We start from the raw sequence: 21,943 nt of genomic DNA on the forward strand, positions 1-21,943 counted from the left end.
CTGAGTTCAAATCCAGCCTCAGACACTTGACACTTACTTAGCTGTGTGACCCTGAGCAAGTCACTTAACCTCCACTGCCCCACAGAAAAACAAACAAAAACAAAACAACAAAAAAAAGAAAAGCGTTTCCTGTAGTTTCCCAAGCATTTTTTTGTTGTGTTCTGAGACAGAGCTTTATATTCTTTTTGTTATTTTACTGTTCCAAATTATTTTATTCTATTTCTGACTATATGTCCATTATTTTGCTCTTCTTTATTATTTTACTGTGTCTTGATCTATTGCCTTTCCATCATCCTCTTTCCACATTGATTGGTATTCCATCATACTGTCTTCATCTTTAATAGCTACACATTGTGCAGCCTATAGACTCTCAAAAAAAATGCTTGTCAGTGAAATGACAGGAAATGAAAAGACTTTTAAGAATGCTCATAAGAGTGCAGGCTTTAACTTCCCCTCAGTTTGCAGTCTGTACCCTCGGTGCACAGTATCCTTGGGACTCTTAGAATTTTACTTGCTAAGCAGGTGATACAGTTTTGATTTTTACCCAGAGTGGTTATTAAGTTCCTGAAATCAATTTGACACCAACAAATCAAATCTACAACTCCCCTATAAAGTTAGTGTAATTAGACCCTAAGATGATTGTGGCCACCAGAAAGCAGCTTTAACTGCACTATAGCTAACTTTCTACAAGCTTCATTTTAAAGAATGCTTCCTTAGAAACGCCAAGTAAGAGGCGAACAGAGTTGGATGCTCTTGGAACTCCAGTTATTCTTTGCTTGCTAGTCTTTATATATATATGTGTGTGTGTGTATAGACATAGAGACATATATACATATATATAAAGGAACTATACACACACATACATAGATATACACATGCACATACACACACATAATTTTTTGCTTTTCAGTTTTTTGCTTAAGCTATGGTTTTACAAGAACCTTTCCAAGCTAATTGCTATGAATGGTTTAGGTTACATTGTGGACAGAACTTCCCGTTTGGAGATAAAATATTACTTTTATGATGGGTGCCTTTATGGTATAGGCATTGCATTTATAGCTTTTTAACATATCTTTTGCCAGTCAAAAGCCTGACTTCTCAAACATTTAGAATACAATTGAAAGTATATTGGACAGCTGGATGGCACAGTGGACAGAGCACCGGCCCTGGATTCAGGAGGACCTGAGTTCAAATCCGGCCTCAGACACTTAACACTTACTAGCTGTGTGACCCTGGGCAAGTCACTTAACCCCAATTGCCTCCAAAAAAAAAAAAAGAAGAAGAAGAAAGAATGTTAGCCAGGGGGCAGCTAGGTGGTGCAGTGGATAAAGCACCGGCCCTGGATTCAGGAGGACCCGAGTTCAAATCCGGCCTCAGACACTTGACACTTACTAGTTGTGTGACTCTGGGCAAGTCACTTAACCCTCATTGTCCCCCCCCAAAAAAACCATAAAAAAAGTATATTAGCTGGATTTGGAACATTTAGGAACAGCTAGGGAAGTACTATTTGCTGTATTAGTATTCATTAGTTTATTCATTCAGTAGTATTTATCTAGTTAGCATTGATTACCTAGTTCATACATCCAGAAAGAGTTATTCTAGTAGTATTCCTTTCCTTTCAGTCTGTACTGTAGTATTTATTTACTGCCTTTATTATTTTGTTGTTTGGACCAGATTGGTGATTTCCCAAGTATTGAAAACTTATGGTGAGGAACTTCTCTATCTGTGCCATTTTCCCTGCAACTTGCACAATTTCCTGGGGGCACTGAGAGGTTGTAACTTGCCTAGTGTCCAACAGCCACCATGTGACAGAGGCAGACCTTGAACCCAGGTCTTTTTGACTCTGGACAACCTCTCGTTCACTCTACCTACTTGCTAGCTCTCCACCTTAGATTCTTTTTAGCTATATGTGTCTCTCTCCCCGCTCTGTTGAGTGTAAGCTCCTTGAGGTTATTTCTTCTTTGTATTTCTGTCAGAACCTATTAGAGCATCTTGCATGTAGTAGATGGTTGGCCAGTATCTACTGTTTGATGAAATAATTGTATTACAGTGCAGAGCATTGGCTCTGGAGTCAGAGGACCTGTATTCATACCTAGCTCTGACATTTATGTAATTTTTAGCAAAGTCACCTGACTTTCTTGGTTGTCAGTTTCCACATCTACAGACCGAGAAGGTTGGACTAGATAGCCTCCGACGTCCCTTCCAGTCTAAGACTTTGTGACCTTGGACAGTCACTTAACCTCTCTTGGCCTCAGTTTCCTCATATGTCAAAAAGGGGTTGTTCTAGGTGCCCTCTGATCTAAATTTGTAACCCTGTGATGAGTTAAAACTTAAGTGGACTGTATCATCTGCAAGTGGGAGATCCAGTGATTCTGCCATCAGGAGTAGGAAAAGTAACAATACTACTAATAACAAAACTTGCTAGGATTTCTGTAGTGCTTTAGGGTTTGCAAAGTGCTTTACTTAATGTTATTATCTCCATTTTCCAGATGAGGAAGTCGAGGCTAGGAGGAGCTAAAGTGACTTGCTCAGGATCACACAGCTATTAAGTATCTGAGACAGGATTTGAAGGCAGGCGTTTCTGCCTCTAAATCATATGCTCTATCTCCTTCATCACCTTGTCACCTAACTGCTCTAGCCAAGCGTATCTTTGTCAAGTTCTCTCATCTCTCCTTGCCTTTTGAAGATCAGGAGTGAAAACCCTTCTAGTGCTTTAGAAATAAAATTTAGGGAATCAGAGTTGCTTATGTATATTTTTGTTCCTTTTGAAGCTCAAATCTGCACAATGCTTCAATGTTTACAAAGCACTTTCCTTTTTATCATAAAAAGCATTTTATTATTTTCTAGTTACATGTAGAGATTGTTTTCAGCATTTGTTTTTATAAGATTTCTAGTTCCAAATTTTTTCCCTACCCCTCCCCAAGACAGCAAGCAATATGATATAGGATATATATGTACAATAACATTAAACTTTTCTGCATTAGTCATGTTGTGAAAAAAGAATCAGAACAAAAGGGGAAAACCTCAAAAAAGAAAACCAAAAAAAGTAGAAACAGTGTGGTTCAATCTGCATCCAGATTCCACAGTTCTTTTTTCTGGATGTGGAGAGCATTTTCCCTCATGAGTCCTTTGAAATTGTCTTAGATCATTGTATTCCTGAGAAGAGTCAAGTCTACCTCAGTTGTTGATACTGTGTACAATGTTCTCCTGGTTCTACAAAGCACTTTCCTTACAAAAGGCCTATTAGGTTGTTGTGCAAGTATTATTCTCCTTTTACAGATGTGGTTTATAGAGGAAGTAAAATGGGCTCCAGTGACTAACAGAAGTCAGTATACAATGTAATCCCAGGACTCCTGACTGCATTTGAAACATTCTTTCCACAGGACCAAGCTGTCTCTCTAGCAATGTTTCTTTTCTCTCTGCTTCAGATGAATCGGACAAAAGTTGATGAGGAAGAGTACTGGCACAGCTCCAAATTCAAGGCTTTCACATTTGATGATGATGATGACGAACTCTCCCAGGTAGGTTGGCAAGGACATGACAGACACAGAATAGACTTGGAAGTCTGACTATCCTCCGACTCCTTGCCAGAAATTCACTCTATTGGAATTCTAGCTACCCTTACTTTTAGAAGCATCTTCCATAGAGGTTTCTTTCTTTCTTTCTTTCTTTCTTTCTTTCTTTCTTTCTTTCTTTCTTTCTTTCTTTCTTTTCTTTCTTTCTTTCTTTCTTTCTTTCTTTCTTTCTTTCTTTCTTTTCTGTCTTTTCTTTCTGTCTTTCTTTCTGTCTTTCTTTCTGTCTTTCTTTCTGTCTTTCTTTCTTTCTTTCTTTGACAATGAGGGTAAAGTGACTTGCCCAGGGTCACACAGCTAATAAGTACTCAAGTGTCTGAGACCAGTGGTTAAGGGCTAAAATTCTAGCTAAACTGTCTAAAATATCTAATGAGTGGTTGCCAATAAATTATAAGCATTAGCAAGAGTTAGACTTTTAAGCGTTTATTAAGGAGAATAAGAATTTGGTAAAGAGAGAAGGAAAGGCCTAGATTCCTATCTATTAAAGGGAGAGCACATTTCTTGCTCCGCTCTCCACCAGAGTCCTCAGGAAAGAGCGCGAGAGCGAGCGCCAGTCTCTTCCTTCCTCCTCCCACTAGTCCGCGTCACTTCCTGATGCCAAAGAAAAGACTCCTGGTCTTGTCCTCAAAGACCTTCGTTTCATGGGCGGAACTCTTCTACAGTAAGTCTCCAGCAGGTGGCGTCATTCCAATCGTTACACCAGATTTGAACTTAGGTCCTCCTGAATCCAGGGCCGGTGCTTTATCCACTGTGCCACCCGGCTGGCCCCCATAGAGGTTTCTGTCCTATAACTAAACTGTGCGACCTTGGACAGGTTATTTCTCATTTTTGAGTCTCAATTTTCTCATCTGTTAAATGGAGTTGAGCTAAATGATTTCTGAGGTTTCTTCTAGCCCTCTGGCCACCCCTGCCACCCCTCCTACAAAGAAGCAGGGGCAGTATCTTTTAACAACTCTTTTTGGGACCCAGGCTTGGTCATTATAATCTCAAACCATTCAACGTCAATTACTTTGTTGTTCTTTAAAGAAAAATAGATATTTACTGATATCTTTCATTTTTACATCGCCTAGATTTTCCCCTGTATCTTTCCCCTACTGTTCCCCAGAGAATGATCCTTGATAACAAAGGATTTGATTTTTAAGAAAAAGGCAAGAAAAGAGTCAAGAAGAGGTATTTTATTTCTTCTTGGGGCCAAGCTTTATAATTTTGCAGCATTCTTTTTCGATCATTCTGTTGTGGTTCTTTCCAATTACATTTTTGTCATCGTGTAGGTACTTTTCTTGGCTCAGCTTCATTTTGTATTAGTTCAGCCAAGTCCATGCTTCTCTGTAGTCTTCATATTTGTCATCTCTTACAGTCCATTAATATTCTATTTATGGACCACAATATGTTTAGACATTGGCTAATCGATCTGGGTTTTTGCTCCCCCCAAAATGCCCTTTTAAATATTTTGCTGTGTATAGGGGATGTGTGTGTGTGTGATATCTTTTTTTGGTATATACCCAGGAGTGGAATTTATGAATCAAAAGACATGGACTTTGAAAGATACCAAATTGCTTTCCAGAATGGTTTAATTAATTCACAATTCTACCAAAAATGCATTAAGTGACTGTCTTCACATAATCCCACCAGTGTTGACTATTTACATCTTTTTTCATCTTTGCCAATTTGCTGGGTGTCACATGAAACCTCTGAGTTGTTTTGATTTGCATTTTTCTTGAAATTAGTAATTTGAAGAATTGTCATATACTTTTTTTTTTTGTGGGGTATTGGGGGTTAAGTGACTTGCCCAGGGTCACACAGCTAATAAGTGTCAAGTGTCTGAGGCCGGATTTGAATGTCATATACTTTTTAATAGTTTACAGTTACTCTTTTAAGAACTGTTCTTATCCTTTGACCACTTTAAGGAATGACTTTTGGTCTTACATGTTTCTTTTAGTTTTCTCTATGTTTGGATTGTTGTTCACTTGTTTCCAACTCTCCATGACCCCATTTGGGGTTTTCTTGGCAAAGATATTGGAATAGTTTCCCATTTCCTTCTCCAGCTCATTTTACATATGAGGAACTGAGGCAAATAGGGTTAAGTGATTTGCTCAGGGCCACACAGCTAGTAAGTGTCCAAGGATAGATTTGAATTTAGGAAGAGAATCTTCATGACTTCAGGTCCAGTATTCTGTTTACTGTGCCACCCAGCTGCCCTATATGTTTGGATATCAGACCTTTATTAGAAATATTGGATAGAAAGACTTTCCTTTCTCAGGCAACCATTTCTGTCCATATGCTATTTGCATTGATTTTGTTTGCAACAAAAACAATTTTCCTTTTTTAAAAAAAGGGTCCCAAGTTCCTTATTTAGATGGTTTTATTCTTTTTTTTTTTTTTTTAGTGAGGCAATTAGGGTTAAGTGACTTGCCCAGGGTCACACAGCTAGTAAGTGTTAAGTGTCTGAGGCCGGATTTGAACTCAGGTATTCCTGACTCCAGGGCCGGTGCTCTATCCACTGCGCCACCTAGCTGCCCCAGATGGTTTTATTCTTATTCTTGAGTGAGAATTCAATTCAGTCAGCACTTGTAAGCATCTTCTTTGTATAAGGCATTATACGAGGGGTGGGAATACAAAGAAAAACAATAATCCTTGTTTTTAATGAGCATACATTCTAATAAGGGGATACAAGATATATACAGTTAGGTTTGTTTCTGGTAGCCCATAGTGTAAACATGTAGACCAATAATTTTCAGATTATCTCTCTTGGACCTATTTTCCAGGTCAGCAGTTTTTCCAAGAAGATATTTCACATTGCCCTCTATTTTTTATTCATTTGGATTTGCTTTATTGTGTCTTGGTTTCTCTTAAAGTCACTAGTTTCCATTTGTTCAATCCTAATTCTTAGGCAATTATTTTCGTCAGAGAGCTTTGTACCTCCTTTTCCATTTGGCCAATTTGGCTTTTTCAAGCTGTTGACTTTTTTTCTCATGTCTTTCCTGCATCCCCCTCATTTCTCTTTCCATTTTTTCCTCCATGTTTCTAACTTTATCTTCAAATTCCTTTTTGAGTGCCTCCATGGCCTGAGGCCAATTCATATTTTTCTTGGAAGCTTTATATATAGGGACCCTGAAGTTGACATCTTCCTCTGAGGGTGCGTCTCGATCTTCCTTGTCACTAAAGAAACTTTCTATGGTCCTTACCTTTCTTTTACTTGACTTTTAGCTCTTTAAGTGGGGTACTGTTCCCAGGCTTCAGAAGGTCCCAGGTGGTATGATTTAAGGAGGAGCAGGTTCTTCACTAGTCTGGACTGTTCCCTAGTCCATAGATAACCCCAGACCAACTTGCTAATCAACCAGCTTTGTGTGTTGTGGTTGTCAGCTCTGATGAGCCTGTGCCCCTCCCCGACCTGGGCCACTGCTACTCAAGCCTACCTCCTGGTTCCTAGCAGGGGTGAAAAACCTAAGTTCTGCCCCAACACCAGCAGAGACCCCTGTAGCCTCCCCCCTGCCAAGGGCTCAGCCCTCACCAGACTGTGAGCCTAGTTCCAGACGGCACTGGTGCTTCAGCTGATTCAGAGGCTCTGGGGGTGGGGGGTGGGGGTCTCTTACTCTGGTGAGGCCTTCCTGGGACTCCCATGGTATAAACTTGATAGGCCATTGAGAGACAAAGTACTAATAATATGGAGGATCAGAGAAGACTTTACCCAGGAGTTAGTCTGGAAATAGGCTAAATATTCTGAGAAACGTAAGTGAGACTAGGATATATTCCAGGCATGGGGGACAGCCTGTGTAAAGATTTTGAAAATGGAGATGGAATGCTGAGTGTGGGGACCAGCTAGTAGGATCATTTGTTTAGAATGCTGCTTATATAAAGGGGAGTGGATTGAAATTAGAAACAAATAGAGCAAAGACAGAGGAAGTTTTATTTTTTCCTGGAGACAATAAGGAACCACTGAACCTTTTTGAACCACCGATGACTTTATTATACCTGTGGCTTAGAAATTTGATTTTGCTAATTAGATGGGTTGGAAGAGGGAAGGAACTGAAAGCAGGAAGCAAAGTCAGGAGGTCACTGCAATAATCCAGGCTAGAGCTGATGAATCTGAATTAGGGTTTTGGCTATATAAGTGAAGGGAAAGGTATGCATGTATGATATATTGTAGAAGTATAATGAACAGGATTTTGCTGCTGATTAGATATGGGGGTGGAGTGAATGAAAAGTGGAGGTTCTGACTCTGGAAAAACGTGTGCAAGGGAGAGAGAAGGGATCAGGGCAGAATATACTATTTTGGACATGTCGAGTTTAAAATGATTTTATGGTATCTGTGTGAATATGTTTATACAGCAGGCATCTGGTGATTTGAGACTGGAACACAGGAAAAAGGTTAGGATTATAAACATAGATTTAGGAGTTATCTTAATAGAGATAATAATTGAGCTTATGCTGATGAGATCCCTGAGAAGGAGGGATAGAAGACTCAGAGGGTTACAGTTAAGAAAAAGAAAAAAAGAATAGGTTTATGAGGAGGGGAGAAATGGAAAAATTGGATGTTATGATCAGAGGAGAATTTTAGACTTCTGGATCATGGAGGCACCATCTATTTTTGTGATTCAGTATTTTCTTTTTTCCCAAATTTCATGTAAAAACAATTTTTAACATTCATTTTTCAAAAAAAAATTTTAATCCCAAATTCTCTCCTTCTTTCTCTCCCCATTGAGAGGGCAAGAAATTTGATTTACATGTGTAGTTATGCAAAACATTTATATATTAGTCATGTTGTGAAAGAAAACAGACCAAAACAAACCAGCAAGAAAAATAAAGTAAAGAAAAAATGGAATCTGTATTCAGACTTCATTTGTTCTTTTTCTGAAGATGGATGGTATTTTCATCATAAGTCCTTCGGAATTATCTTCAGTCATTGTATTACTGAGAATAGCTAAGTCATTCATAGTTGATCATCGTAGAGTATTGCTGTTCTGTGTACAATGTTCTCCTGGTTTGGCTCATTTCGCTTTGCATCAATCCATGTAAGTCTTCCCAGGTTTTTCTGAGAGCATCCTGCTTATCATTTCTTTCTTTCTCTCTCTCTCTCTCTCTCTCTCTCTCTCTCTTTCTTTGCAGGGCAATGAGGGTTAAGTGACTTGCCCAGGGTCACACAACTAGTAAATGTCAAGTGTGTGAGGGCAGATTTGAACTCAGGTCCTCCTGAATCTAGGGCTGGTGCTTTATCCACTGCGCCACCTAGCTGCCCCCCTGCTTATTATTTCTTATAGCATAATAGTTTTCCATCACAAGTGTATACAACAACTTGTTTAGTCATTCCCCACTTGATGGACATCCTCTCAATTTCCAATTCTTTGCCATCATTAAAAGAGCTGCTAAAAATATTTTGGTACACACATGTTCTTTTCTTTCTTTCTTTTTTTAATCTCTTTGGGATACAGTGGTATTCATTAGTCAAAGGATATACATGGTTTTATAACCCTTTGGGCATAGTTCCAAATTGCTCTATAGAATGGTTAAATCAGGATACAACTTTACCAGCAGGGCATTAGTGTCTCAATTTTCTCACATCTCCTCTTACATTTCTCATTTTCCTTTTCTGTCATATTAGCCAATTTGAGTAGGTTGTGAGGCAGTAGCTCTTAGCTGTTTTTAATTTGCATTTCTTTAATCAATAGTGATTTAGAGCATTTTTTTCATATGACTATAGATAAGCTTTAATTACTTGTCTGAAGACTGCCTATCATATCTTTGACCATTTATCAATTGAGGAATGGCTTCTTATTTTTCTAAATTTGACTCAGTTCTCTATATATTTGAGAAATGAGGTCTTTATCAGAGAAACTTGCTATAAAATTTTTTTCAGTTATGATTACTAACTGTATTTCCTTCCATCTTATTTTCTGGCACCATTGATTGATGGCAATATCTTAATATATCTTTATAGGTAACTGAAGTGGCATAAAGATAAAGGTGCTCAAAGTTAAGGAGTCTGATGAATTGGAGAGGCTAGGGTGTTTCAAAGGGTGTTGGGGATGTGTTTTTGAAGTTCCTTACATGAGGGTGGGGGTCAGGATATAGAAAAAGACTGTAAGCCAGGTATTGAACTGCCTTGAGCGAGAAGCAAGAATGTTTTGGTGCCTAGTACATTACAACAGCAAGGGTAATGTGGGCAAGTAGAGTGAACTTCAAAAAGAAGGTGCTGGGGCGGGGGGCAGCTAGGTGGCATAGAGGATAAAACACCAGCCCTGGATTCAGGAGGACCTGAGTTCAAATCTGGCCTCAGATACTTGACATTTACTAGCTGTGGTGACCCTGGGCAAGTCATTTAACCCTCATCGCCCCACATAAAAGAAGAAGAAGAAGAAGAAGAAGAAGAAGAAGAAGAAGAAGAAGAAGGTGCTCAATGGAGGATGTAGAGGGAGGATCAGGCAGTGACCCTAAGAAGGAATCTGCTTATGTCTCCTAGTTATTTTTCAGCTGCATAAGAGAAGGAGCAGCTCATGTTGGAGAGAATGGTCAGGCATGCAGTTTCTTCTAGAGGGGGCCAGGTTTACATGAACACAGTAGAAAGAGTGTGAGAAGAAGCAACAGCGTAGGGTGACAGAGGTTTTTGCTAAAACAGAGCAAGGATTCAGGAGGACAAAGCAGAAGGGATAGGCAGAGGAGGTAGAAACTGGATAGGATGAGGAAAGTGGGAGTAGACCAGATTTTAATTTGAGTTCAATATGGGTTCAAAAATCAGCTTTACAAATAAAGAAGGAGGGGCAGCTAGATGGCGCAGTGGATAGAGCACTGGCTCTAGAGTCAGGAGGACCTGAATTCAAATTTGGCCTCGGACACTTAACACTTACTAGCTGTGTGACCTTGGGCAAGTAACTTAACCACAATTGCCTCACCAAAAAAAAAAAAACAAAACCCAAATAAAGAAGGAATATTATTGATGGTATTTTCTACCTTTTACTAATGGAGAAACTGGCTGAATCTCTGAGAGGAAATTGGTCACATACTAAGTCATACAAATACTATTTACAGCTGGGACTAGAACTTAAAAAACCGGGGACAGCTAGGTGGCACAGTGGATAAAATACCAGCCCTGGATTCAGGAGGACCTGAGTTCAAATTTGGCCTCAGACACTTGACACTAGTTGTGTGACCCTGGGCAAGTCACTTAACCCTCATTGCCGTGCTCAAAAAAGGGGGGGGGACTTAAAAAACCCCTGATAATTTCAATTTATTCTATGAAACCTGACCTCTAGCTCCTGTAATCAGTTTCCTTTGTCATTTTTCTTCATGAGTGTTTTGGGTATATCAAATGAATTTTTCTTTTAGTACTAATCCTTCAGTCTTTTGGCTTTATGTCCCAAATTCCTCTGGTTTGGATGCTGGTGGAGGGCAGTAGGAGGAAGAGATGACTTGAATTCTTAGATTTCTGTCCACTTTGCAGTTAAAGGAGTCCAAACGGGCAGTGAACAGCCCTTCGGGACATTGTGATGATGATGACGATGACCTGGAGAGGGTCAGCTGGAGCGGAGCACCTGTGGGGAGTAAGTATAAGAAATCCAGGAGGGGGGCAGCTAGGTGGCACAGTGGATAAAGCACCAGCCCTGGATTCAGGAAGACCTGAGTTCAATTCTGACTTCAGATACTTGACACTAGTTGTGTGACCCTGGGCAAGTCACTTAACCCCCACTGCCCTGCCAAAAAAAAAAGAAAAGAAAAGAAATCCAAGGAGGTCATACTCAGGATTTTTGTCTTTAATAGATGACCCACCTGCTTAAAGCAATGTCCCTCCCTTCCCTTCCCTCTCTACTTTCAAAATTCAGTCACTTTTAAAATCTGTTCTTGACTAGGGAGCTTCTGAAGAGGCAGATGATCATAGGACAATAGATATAGATCTGGAAGCCACCTTAAAGGCCTTCTGGTTCACCCCCTTCCTTTTACAGATGAGGAAACCGGGACTGAGAGATTATGTGACTTGCCCATGGTCATACAGCTAGGATGTATGAGAAGCTGGATTTGAACCCAAGCCTTCCTGACTTGCAAGTTTCTTATGCATTACCTCTTTAGGGTCTATGGAAGATGTAAGAAAAAGAGCTTTTCTGTCTGCATTTTTTTTCCGATTTGATTGACTTTCCCTGTCTTGCCCTAGCTAGAAGTGCAGTGGCCATTGAGAGGCTATTTTTTTCCATTTATTTAGAATTTAATTTTTCTCCAAATTACATGTAAAAACATTTTAAGTGTCCATTTTAAAAATTTTGTGTTCCAAATTCTCTTCCTCCCTCCCCCATCCCCTGCCCCCCACCCTTTAATAATGCAAGCAATTCAATATAAGCTATACATGTTGTAGTCATGCAGACATTCTATGTTAGTCAGGCTGTGAAAGAAAACAGAAAAAAAAAACCTTAAGAAAAAGAAACAACAACAACAACACAAATGCTTCAATTGCATTCAGACACCATCAGGTCTTTCTCTGGAGATGGATCATACCTTTCATAAGTCCTTCAGAGTTGTCGGCATCACTATACTACTGAGAATAGCCAAGTCATTCACAGCTGATCATCTCACAATATTGCTGTTACTTTGTATACAGTACATCTCACTTTGATAGCTCATGGAAAGTCTTTTCTAGGTTTCCCTGAGAACATCCTGCTCATCATTTCTTACAGCACCAGTATTGTTCCATCACAATCTCACCCCACAACTTGTCAGCCATTCCCCAGTTGATGGGCATCTCCTCACTTTCAAACTCTTTGTACCATAAATGGGCTGCCATAAATATTTTTGTATGTATAAGTCCTTTAACTTTTGTTTTTTATCTCTTTTGGATACTAACCTAGTAGTGGTATTACTAGGTCAAAGAGGATGCATGTTTTTATAGCCCTTGGGCCATAGTTCCAAATTGCTCTACAGAATGTTTGGATTAGTTTACAACTCCACCAACAGTGCATCAATGTCTCATTTTCCCCATATCTCCTACAGCATTTGTCATTTCCCTCTATCCAATCCAATAGGTATGAGGTAGTACCCCCCCAGAATTGTTTTGACTTGCATCTTTTCTAATCAATGGGGGGGGGTCACAGCTTACGGGAGGTAGATTTTACTCCCACCACCTGTTACTGGAGTAGGGATGGGTGAAGCTGCGGTGATGAGTGAACTGTGCTCTGGCCTCCTCCAGCTTAGTCTGGAATTCTATCCTGGGGCAGGGGAGAAGTATGTGCATTAGTGTCTGGTCTCTTTCTGTGTCGTCTATGTCTCCATGTATGGCTATTTCTTCTGTACAGCGCCTGAGTGTCTGTTAGTCTAGGTATGTGGCTCTCTCCCTGAAAAAAGAAAAAAAGACTGTCCCTGCCTGTGTGTGTGTATGTTTCTATATCTGTAGGTGTTTGTGCCCCCAGGGGCCAGCCTGGCCCGGTGGTCTGAGCCAGGAAGTAAGAGGTCTCTGGGTAGGTGGAGGGCTCTTGGTAAAGGTGTCCAGCAGATTCAGACGAGCACTACTTGCACTTGTGGATATAGTAGCCAGTGACATAGCCGATGATGAAGATGATCCAGAACATAATGATTCCGCCTGCTACCTTCATTGCGATGCTCAGCTTCCCGGTGCCTAGTTTGGTGTAGATCTGCTCACAGCCAGAGCTCTCAGAGACCTGCATGTTCATGCTGACCTCATCCTGGCTCTTGCTCCTTCTGCTGTACTGGACACTGCTCTCCTGGGGTTCTATCATTCTGAGGTGACCTTAAGTTCCAAGTGCAGGGCAAGGAGCTGCTCTGGTAGATGAAGTCCCCCAATGGAAGCTTGTTCTTCTCAGTCTTAGGAGAGGATGTTGGGTACAGAGATGCTACCCTCCCTCTCTCTCACCTGCAGCTCCCTACCTGTTCCCCAGCTCTGGGCGAAGATATGTCTTGGATGAAGACTTCTGTTTCTCTCTGGCCTTTGGCAGGAGCTGCTGTGGGGCAAGGCCACTAATGCAGCTCGCTGGCCTTGATGTCTTTTTATTTTGATATCACAGTCACTTCTCCATTTATTCCTCACCTCCCACCAAAACCACTAAACTCTTTGTTTTAACATAGAAAAACAGTTAAATAAAACCAACCAAAAAAGCAACAATGTGACAATGTATGTGGCATTCTCATCCTTTATTCTCAGATAGCAAAATTGTTAATTTTTTTTTTACTGTGTCCTGCATAGCTGTGTCTGTGAGCTATGGTTAATGGATTCCCATAGATCTGTGGCAAAAGTGTTAGTACCAAATCTGCTACCCAGTCATTATTGCACACTTAAGCTATTAACATTGTTTTAGGGCTAAAATTCTAGCTAGTCTGTCTAAAATATCTAATGAGTGGTCACCAAAAAATTATAAGCTTTAGCAAGAGTTAGACTTTTAAAGCATTTATTAAGGAGAATAAGAATTTGGTAAAGAGAGAGAGAAAGGCCTACATTCATCTATCTATTAAAGGGAGAGCACATTTCTAGCTCCGCTCTCCACCAGAGTCCAAAGGAAAGAGCCCGAGTCAGAGTGCCCGGCTCTTCCTTCTTCCTCCCACTAGCAAATGTCACTTCCTGACGCCAAAGAAAAGACGCATGTTCTTGCCCTCAAAGACCTTCCTTTCATGGCAGAACTTTTCTACAGTAAGTCTCCAGCAGGTGGTGTCATTCCGATTGTTACAACATTTAGCTCCTCCTGTGGTCACCTATTGTCCTCTCCAGTTTTAGGAGGCAGGAAGCCTCCTAATTTCAGTTTAGGAAGCTAGGGTCACTTGTGAAGTTTTTAGAGACTCCCTGGTAGATAGGTGCTTAGGGATTTACATTGTACCTAAGGTTTACTAATCTACATTTTGACTCTTTTCTGTCATGTAGCATTTCTTGGTCCATCAAAGAGGGACAGCTTCCAGTGGTGGCCCCACCCTTGAGGGACGTGAACAGCTAAAGACTCGGAACACTTTATCCTCATATACTCCACTACCCAAGCCTACCTCCTCCTATTCTCTGAGCAGCTTTTTCAAAGGTAAAGAGTAAAGAATTGTGAGAAATATCTCTTTTCCTTGGGCATTACAAGATCCAGCCAACATTCTTTTACTCTGGAAGAAAGGGAAACCGAAGGGAAAAATGTCTTATTGGAGTTGGCCCCAAATTCAGTAATCCTTTGTCACTCTGCAAGATGTTGTGGGTAAGAGGAAATGTAGAGAAGGCTGAATGCCTGGATCAAGGGAAGTCTCTCCAGAGCTTGGTTGGTAGGGTTGACATTGGCTTGCCAAGGACAAGGTGACATTGGTGCATTGGGAAGAGTGATGGATTTGGAGTCAGAGGATACGAACTTGAATCCAAGCACTGCCTCTTATCAGTATAGGACGAGTATCTCGAACAAGTCTTTTATAAAATGTTGGGGACTGGACAGTATTCGAGGACATTGTCAGCTGCAGATGTCTGATCTTCATTGTTTTAGGAAGGATGTGGCATAGCTATGATCTTTTATTAGGTGGTTTCTAAGGTAGGTCACATAGTCAGCTCTATTACATAACCTAGACTGATTTCGAGAATGTGAAAAAGATCTCAGCTTTTCAGCTGAGAGGAGGTTAAAAACTAAAGTGGAAAGTCACCTTTTTTTTATATAATCAGTCAGTAAACATTTATTAAGCACCTACTATGTGTCAGGCACTATGCTAAAATATATAAGAAAAAATATATAAAAAGTGAGTACATTGCTAGAACATATAACATATCCTTCTTAACTGTTTCTTTCTCTACTGTAGAGAAGAGAAGCAGGGAGTTTGTTTGAATTCTAGAAAGCTGGAGAGACAAAGGTGAAGGCTTCCCTTTAATTAGCTTCAGCAGATTAGTCAGACAATATAGATAAGTACTTGTGGCCAAGACAGAAAGTTGGTAACCCAGCTACCAGCACAGAGAATCACTGGAATTGAAAACTGGAAGGGACCCTTCAGGTAGGTCATCTAGTCCAGCCAGTCACATGGTTAGTTGATATGCTGAAAATAGAACTTAGAACTCCCAGTCCAGTCTTCTTGCTACTACACTATAAATTCTAGGAGTGCTATGATGCAAGCTAACCCAGTAGGTACAGACAAACTATTGCAAAGGGCTTTGGACTACAACTTCAAATTTACAGTGAGTTGATAAGAGAAAAGTTACAAATTACTGAGAAAGATGCATTTTAGGCATTTCTTTTGTAGGAGCATCATCTTAAAGTATCATCTTTGAAGAAAAGTTTTTGTTTTGGTTTGGACCTCTGGTTTCATCATTGTAAAGAAAGTGGACGTTCCCACTACAGAAACAGATGGGCAGGCTCCATCTTAGTCATTTGAGATACTAGGGGTTTGGCTATGGTCACACAGCCATGATGTGTCAGAAATAGGGACTTGAACTCAGGTCTTTCTGACTTCAAACCGGTCTCAATCCACTATGGCCATAGCAGTTTAATAAAAAGTTATATTGTCATAAAAGCTAAAAAATTCATAGTTATAAATCTGTAGAGGCTGAACAAAAGAACCTCATCCAAGTATCAGGAACATTTTGTGATTTGAATCATGTGAACAAGGCTTCACTAGCACTTGGGCAGCTTACTAAGTTTCAGTGCCGGTATTTTTGAATTGTGAATAAAACCTCTTCTACACAGAGGGAGGATTCTAGGGAATAAGAAAGCTTGCTCTTCATATTTTAGCCTTAGAAAAATGTTTACTTTGTTAATATTTTCTAAATAAACCTATGCTTTGGTAAAAGAATTGCTTTATATAACAAATTTGATTGTGATTTCAGAATTCTCAGTGGTTGTGTTTACAACTTTTTTCTTTTAGTAAGATAAAACATTTGTGGTGAAGCTCGAGTGAGATGATGTACATATATAAAGCAATTGTGCAAAGCTTAAGCATGATACAAAAGGCAATTTTTATCTGTGACTTAACTGTTCTGTTCCCAGTGGATGATTATGATTCTTGGTGGTCCTAGACAACCTTAGCTTGAATCTAGGGTCTCATTCTCCATATGCTTTATTCTCTTTGGCTTTAGGAAGAAGCAGACTTGGGAGTTTACAGTCCCTTTCAGATGGTAAGCATTGGGCTTTGGGCATTGGACGGTCTTCCCTTGGTAGCTATGGGAAATAGTTTTTGGCCTAGTGTCCAATCTGAAGATGTGGGGAAGTAGGTAGCATGCTAGATGAGCTCCTTTTTGGTATTCAGACCTTAGAAAGAACCCCTGAACTGTGTGGAAGGAAATGTTTTAGCCTTAGAAAGGATACAGTGACATGTCCTCCCCCTCCTCTCCAACCCTGTCCCCCATTCTACTGGTAGGACATAATTGGAATGATGTCTTGGTCTGACTGCAGACACAAAAGGGTCACTGCCCTTGGCCTTGAGTCTATGTGCTAGAGAACCTTTTAGAGAAAGAAGCTGTGCTTAAAGAAGAGGTGACAAGAGGCAGAATTCAAGCTGTATTGAACTTGTTACCTTTTCTCTCCCAGCCCTCTCAGATGTATCTTCCAAAAACTATGCTCAGAGCTGCGAAGACCTAAGGGGGAATATAAGGTGGGTTACTACTAGAAACTGTACTTCAAATCCCAGTGATTTTCATGCCAGATTGGTTAAAGGGGGCTTAACTGGGCAGAGCTTACAGGGAAGTAGAAGAGAGAACAGCTCATCCCTGAGCAAAGAAGTCTTTCTCAGGCAAGATCCAGAGTGTGTGTTGAAGCAACTCTAATCTAACCTTCCACAAGCTTAAGCCCTGGATAAATGCAAGATAATGTACAAAACCGGCATTAGTGGGTGGATATCTTAAAATGGTGGCTTTAGAGTTTCTGGTTTTCTGAACTAAGTGTCTCCACTTACAGTGACTTTTTGGAGGTTGTGGGAAAGAAGCCTCTTTCTCCCTGTTTTCTTTCCCTTGTGCTCCCCTTTTCCTAGTGCTTTCAGTAACACAGAAAAAACACTAGCCTTCAGCTTCCTATCAAGGCCATTTTCGACTTTCCAGCTTCTCCCTTGTCTATTTTGCTCCTTACTAAGTACCTCCCCCTTCATGACAAAGGATCTCGTGAAGTCAAACAAGCCACCTGAGATCAAGCCCTCCTGGTACTGTGAGGCTGGGGTGAGGAGCTGGCATCCTGATAGCCTGGCCTCTTGATCCCAGTGGGGTTCACCTACGCTGCTAATATTTCAGGATTACAGCAGCGAATGGAGCCTCAGTGACACAGTCAGGCGTCTGCAGAAGGGTAAGGTAAGAACATTATGAATGAAGGATGTGGGGGGAATTCTCTGGGAAGCTGAGCACATTGTCCCCAGAGAAGGGGTGTCTTTCATTTCATATCATCATACTACCACTTGATGAGATTAAATGGAAGGAAGAGATACTGGGATGGAAGGAAAACGGACACATAAGAATGATCACATACCCTGGTAATCTGCCTTGGGTGGAGGTCAAGTGCCAGGCCTTCCTCAGGACTGTAACACTAGAATACAGAGCTTAAAGGGGAAAGGTTTGGGGAGACCTCGGCTCTCTAGTGTGCACAGGGATCTTAATTTAACAACTGAGACTTTTGTTACCAATGACACTTCCTGAAATTGGTTACCACTCGGGGAAATTACTGAAAAGAGAGTTTAGGAATATGACTTCCTCAGACCTAGTTATATGGGTTAGGAAACCATACTCTGATTTCTTTTTACTTCTCCTTGCCCAACCAGGTCTGCTCCCTAGAGAGGTTCCGCTCCCTACAGGACAAGCTCCAACTTTTGGAAGAAGCCGTGTCTAGCCATGATGGGAACGTCATTACTGCTGTGAGCTTTATTTTAGAAGCAGGAGACTGAGCAGCCACAAATTTTGTAATTGTGGTTTAGGTGCCAAGTCAGGAGTTGGTCCCTGACTGCCCTATGCCTCTAGGGTCTCTCAGTGGCACAGCTACTGAGGTGGGGAGTGTGGTGGGAGTCTTGACTATGCCTTAGAATCAGTATTATCTTGGCCATTCTGAATGTCCAAAAGGGGAATGGGTTACTGTCCCACTCTCATACTTATCCTGAGGAAGGATTAATGTGAGAAGATACTCAGGGAAGTGGTCATGCACGTTGGCTCCAGATAGTGGTGATTTCTGAATGATGTTGAGTTCAAGACTCCACTGGTTTTTGCTTCCAGGAGCTTGTTCTTTGCCTTAGCTAATCCCTACTGGGCTTTGGTCTCTGCTAAATGCTACTCAAATGGGGCTGCTGAGGGTAGAGCTAGAGAATGCCAACTCATGTGCTTGGGTAGCCCTCAAGGCATTGGGTCATATAGCCTTATTGTCATTGATGTTTTATTCTCCCTCTTTCCTCAGGTTTTGATCTTCCTCAAGAGGACCCCTGAGCAAAGGTAAGAGTAGTCTGGAGGTTGGTATGCACTCAGGGACCTTGCCTTTCATGTAAGATGGTGGCTAGGGGAGTGATTGGCAGTCCATCTTTATAGCAAGCCATTAATCACAAATTCCACTGTATCTTATGCATGGACAGGTGTCTGGGCTAGAGTTTTATGGGGACCAAGGAGGTTTAATTAGTGGGAATTGAAGAGTTCTCTCACCAGTTAGTATTCCCTTTAGGCCAGAGAGGGTATATAATAGATAAATTGGCTCCTGTTAGAATTTGGGGAGAAAACTGTATAGTTAGAAAAGAAGCTTAGTTTCACATTTGGCATGATTATATTCTCCTCCTAAATTTTTAAATATCTATTTTTTATGATGTCTTCTGTTTTTGAATCCATTTAATTTCCAAATCTATCTTCCTCCTCTACTCAGAAAGCCTTTCTGTGTAACAAAGATTAAAAAGAAGGGGGGAAAGTAATTCAGTGCAACCAATCATCATGTAACCAAGTGATATTAATTTTACTTTTCCTCCACTTACTCTCTACCAGAGATCCTTTCCGAGAGCTGGAAGTGCGACAGGTTGCCCTGAGACATATCTCATTCACTTTCTTAAGGAGATAGGCGATCAGAAGATGCTCCTAGACCTTTGTCAGGTGAGAGCTACTCCATCAGTCAAGAGTAACAACCAAAGTTCCCACATGCAGAGGCTCTGTTTAGGAATGAAGGCAAAGCTTATCTGGTAGACTAGAAAGAGGATCTGGAATTTGGAGACATGGGAGATGGGTCACATCTCGGCTCTGCTAGTTTATTAGCTGTTGTTGCCCTTAACAGACCTCTCTGAACTTTAGTTTCATTAGCTGTAAAAGAGGTATAATTCTTTTTTTTGTTTTGGTAAGGCAATTGGGGGTTAAGTGACTTGCCCAGGGTCACACAGCTAGTAAGTGTCAAGTGTCTGAGGCCGGATTTGAACTCAGGTACTCCTGAATCGAGGGCCGGTGCTTTATCCACTGCGCCACCTAGCTGCCCCAAGAGGTATAATTCTTATACTACCAACCTTTTGGGGTTGTTGTAAGAAAGGTACCTTTGATTATGAAGTGCTTTCTAAATGTGAGTTATCATTTTCATCATTATCGTCATTATTTTTATTATTGTTACTACATGGCCTGCCCCGGCAGTCTAGGCCTTTCAGGATGAGAGTTGAAGAGTACAATTTATTTTAATTTTTTCACTTCAAATCTACAGAAAGGAGCAGCAGCTAGGTGGTGCAGTGGATAAAGTACTGGCCTGGATTCAGGAGGACCTGAGTTCAAATCCAGCCTCAGACACTTGACCACTTACTAGCTGTGTGACCCTGGGCAAGTCACTTAACCCTCATTTCCCTGAAAAAAACAAAAACAAATCTATAGAAAGGGCTAGAGGCTCTACCTATGGGTAATCTGCTCATGCTTGCAAGGTTCTCATTCTTTTTTTTTTTTTTTTTATGTATAAGGTATTTTATTTTTTCCGTTACATGTAAAGATAGTTCTCAACTTTTGTTTATACAAGCTTTACAATTTCAGATTTTTCTCCCTCCCTCCCTTCCCTCCCCCCCCTCCCTAGACAGCAGGTAATCTGATATAGGTTATATCTAATATATCTCTATACATATAGATCATAGATATAGAATATACAACACACACATATATATATATATACACATAATAACATTAATCCTATTTCTGCATTAATCCTGTTACAAGAGAAAAAATCAGAGCAGTGATGCAAAACCTCAAAATAGAAAAAAAAAAACAACAGCACCCAAAACAAAAGAAATAATATGGTTCAATCAGCATCTATACTCCACAGTTCTTTCTTTCTTTTTTTTTCTTGGATTTGGAGATGCAAGGTTCTCATTCTAAGAGAGCAAAGTGTGGGCTGCCTCACCCCCACTGATGAATGAAGATAAAGGAACCACTTTATCTGGCTCTGGACATTGACTGTAGAAATAAGATGTATTCATCAGGATTTCTTAGACTTTGAGGAGAGGCTGGTGGTGGTAGAGACTAACAATAAGGGCATGTATTGGATGAGGATGCCTATGACCTTGGACTATATTGCTTTCATATCATTCATCCCGAGGCGAGAGCTTATATTGATGCAAGGAATTGCTTTCACACTGCATCTGACAAAAATACTGGGGGGAGAAGCATCCAAAACACATAATGATCTGTTCCTTTCTTCTGTGTTCCCAGGTACCTGGACAGAACAGAAGAACTTGCAGTAAGTGTGACCTTCATTTCAACCTGACACACCTTAATATATACTCATTCTCTTAAATACAATTAGTATTCTAATTAGAACATTAGAGTATCTTCTTTTTTGCGTGTGTGTGGGGCAATGAGGGTTAAGTGACTTGCCCAGGGTAACACAGCTGGTGTCAAGTGTCTGAGGCCAGATTTGAATTCAGGTCCTCCAGAATACAGGGCCAGTGCTTTATCCACTGTGCTACCTAGCTGCCCCTTTAAAGTATGTTCTAATGACATTTTATTTGTTTTGGTATGCTTCCTTTGATTGAGATCTATAAAACTACAATAGTCTTTGTGGTTCTCTGTTTCTTTTTTCTTTTTGCGAGGCTTTTGGGGTTAAGTGACTTGCCCAGGATCACACAGCTAGTAAGCATTAAGTATTAGGAGTCAGATTTGAACTCAGGTCCTCCTGATTCTAGGGCCAGTACCCTATCCACTGCACTACCTACCTGCCCCTGTGGTTCTCTGTTTCTAGTTTTTACCTCATTTGGAAGACTAAATGAGGAAATGTGGTAGTTTTGGGCTTCAAGTTAGGAAGACTTGAATCCTTCCTCCAACTTACTGACTATGGGAATATAGACAAAGGTCCTTAAATTCTCTTGTCTTAGTCTTAGTTCCAGTTCTTTATCTGAAAAATGGGGATAATATCTGTAGTACCTACATCACAGGATTGTTTTAAGGTTCAAGTTAAATAAGGTTTGTAAAGTGTTTTCCAAACTCTACAATGCTATATAAATTACACTCTGAGCTCCTTGAGTACAGGGAAGGTCTT

At 40.6% G+C, this 21,943-nt stretch overlaps 2 protein-coding genes across 2 annotated transcripts in view; one reads left to right on the forward strand and one right to left on the reverse strand.

Annotated features, from left to right (window-relative positions):
* The window catches only part of VIPAS39 (VPS33B interacting protein, apical-basolateral polarity regulator, spe-39 homolog), a 41,634-nt gene that overhangs the window by 2,732 nt on the left and 16,959 nt on the right, over positions 1-21,943 (forward strand). The window contains 13 exon segments of the mRNA XM_043980609.1: positions 3,429-3,521; positions 11,008-11,111; positions 14,419-14,440; positions 14,443-14,566; positions 16,579-16,617; positions 17,030-17,059; positions 17,062-17,093; positions 17,722-17,778; positions 18,243-18,335; positions 18,866-18,900; positions 19,435-19,480; positions 19,483-19,625; positions 21,118-21,145. Of these exon segments, the coding sequence (XP_043836544.1) occupies positions 3,429-3,521; positions 11,008-11,111; positions 14,419-14,440; positions 14,443-14,566; positions 16,579-16,617; positions 17,030-17,059; positions 17,062-17,093; positions 17,722-17,778; positions 18,243-18,335; positions 18,866-18,900; positions 19,435-19,480; positions 19,483-19,625; positions 21,118-21,145 (846 nt within the window).
* LOC122744344 (small integral membrane protein 1-like) lies at positions 12,941-13,285 on the reverse strand. Its single transcript, XM_043989798.1, has one exon. The coding sequence runs from the start codon at positions 13,283-13,285 to the stop codon at positions 13,055-13,057; it is 231 nt and encodes a 76-aa protein (XP_043845733.1). The 3' UTR covers positions 12,941-13,054.

This window comes from Dromiciops gliroides, chromosome 2, assembly GCF_019393635.1.
Source record: "Dromiciops gliroides isolate mDroGli1 chromosome 2, mDroGli1.pri, whole genome shotgun sequence".
NCBI lineage: Eukaryota > Metazoa > Chordata > Mammalia > Microbiotheria > Microbiotheriidae > Dromiciops > Dromiciops gliroides.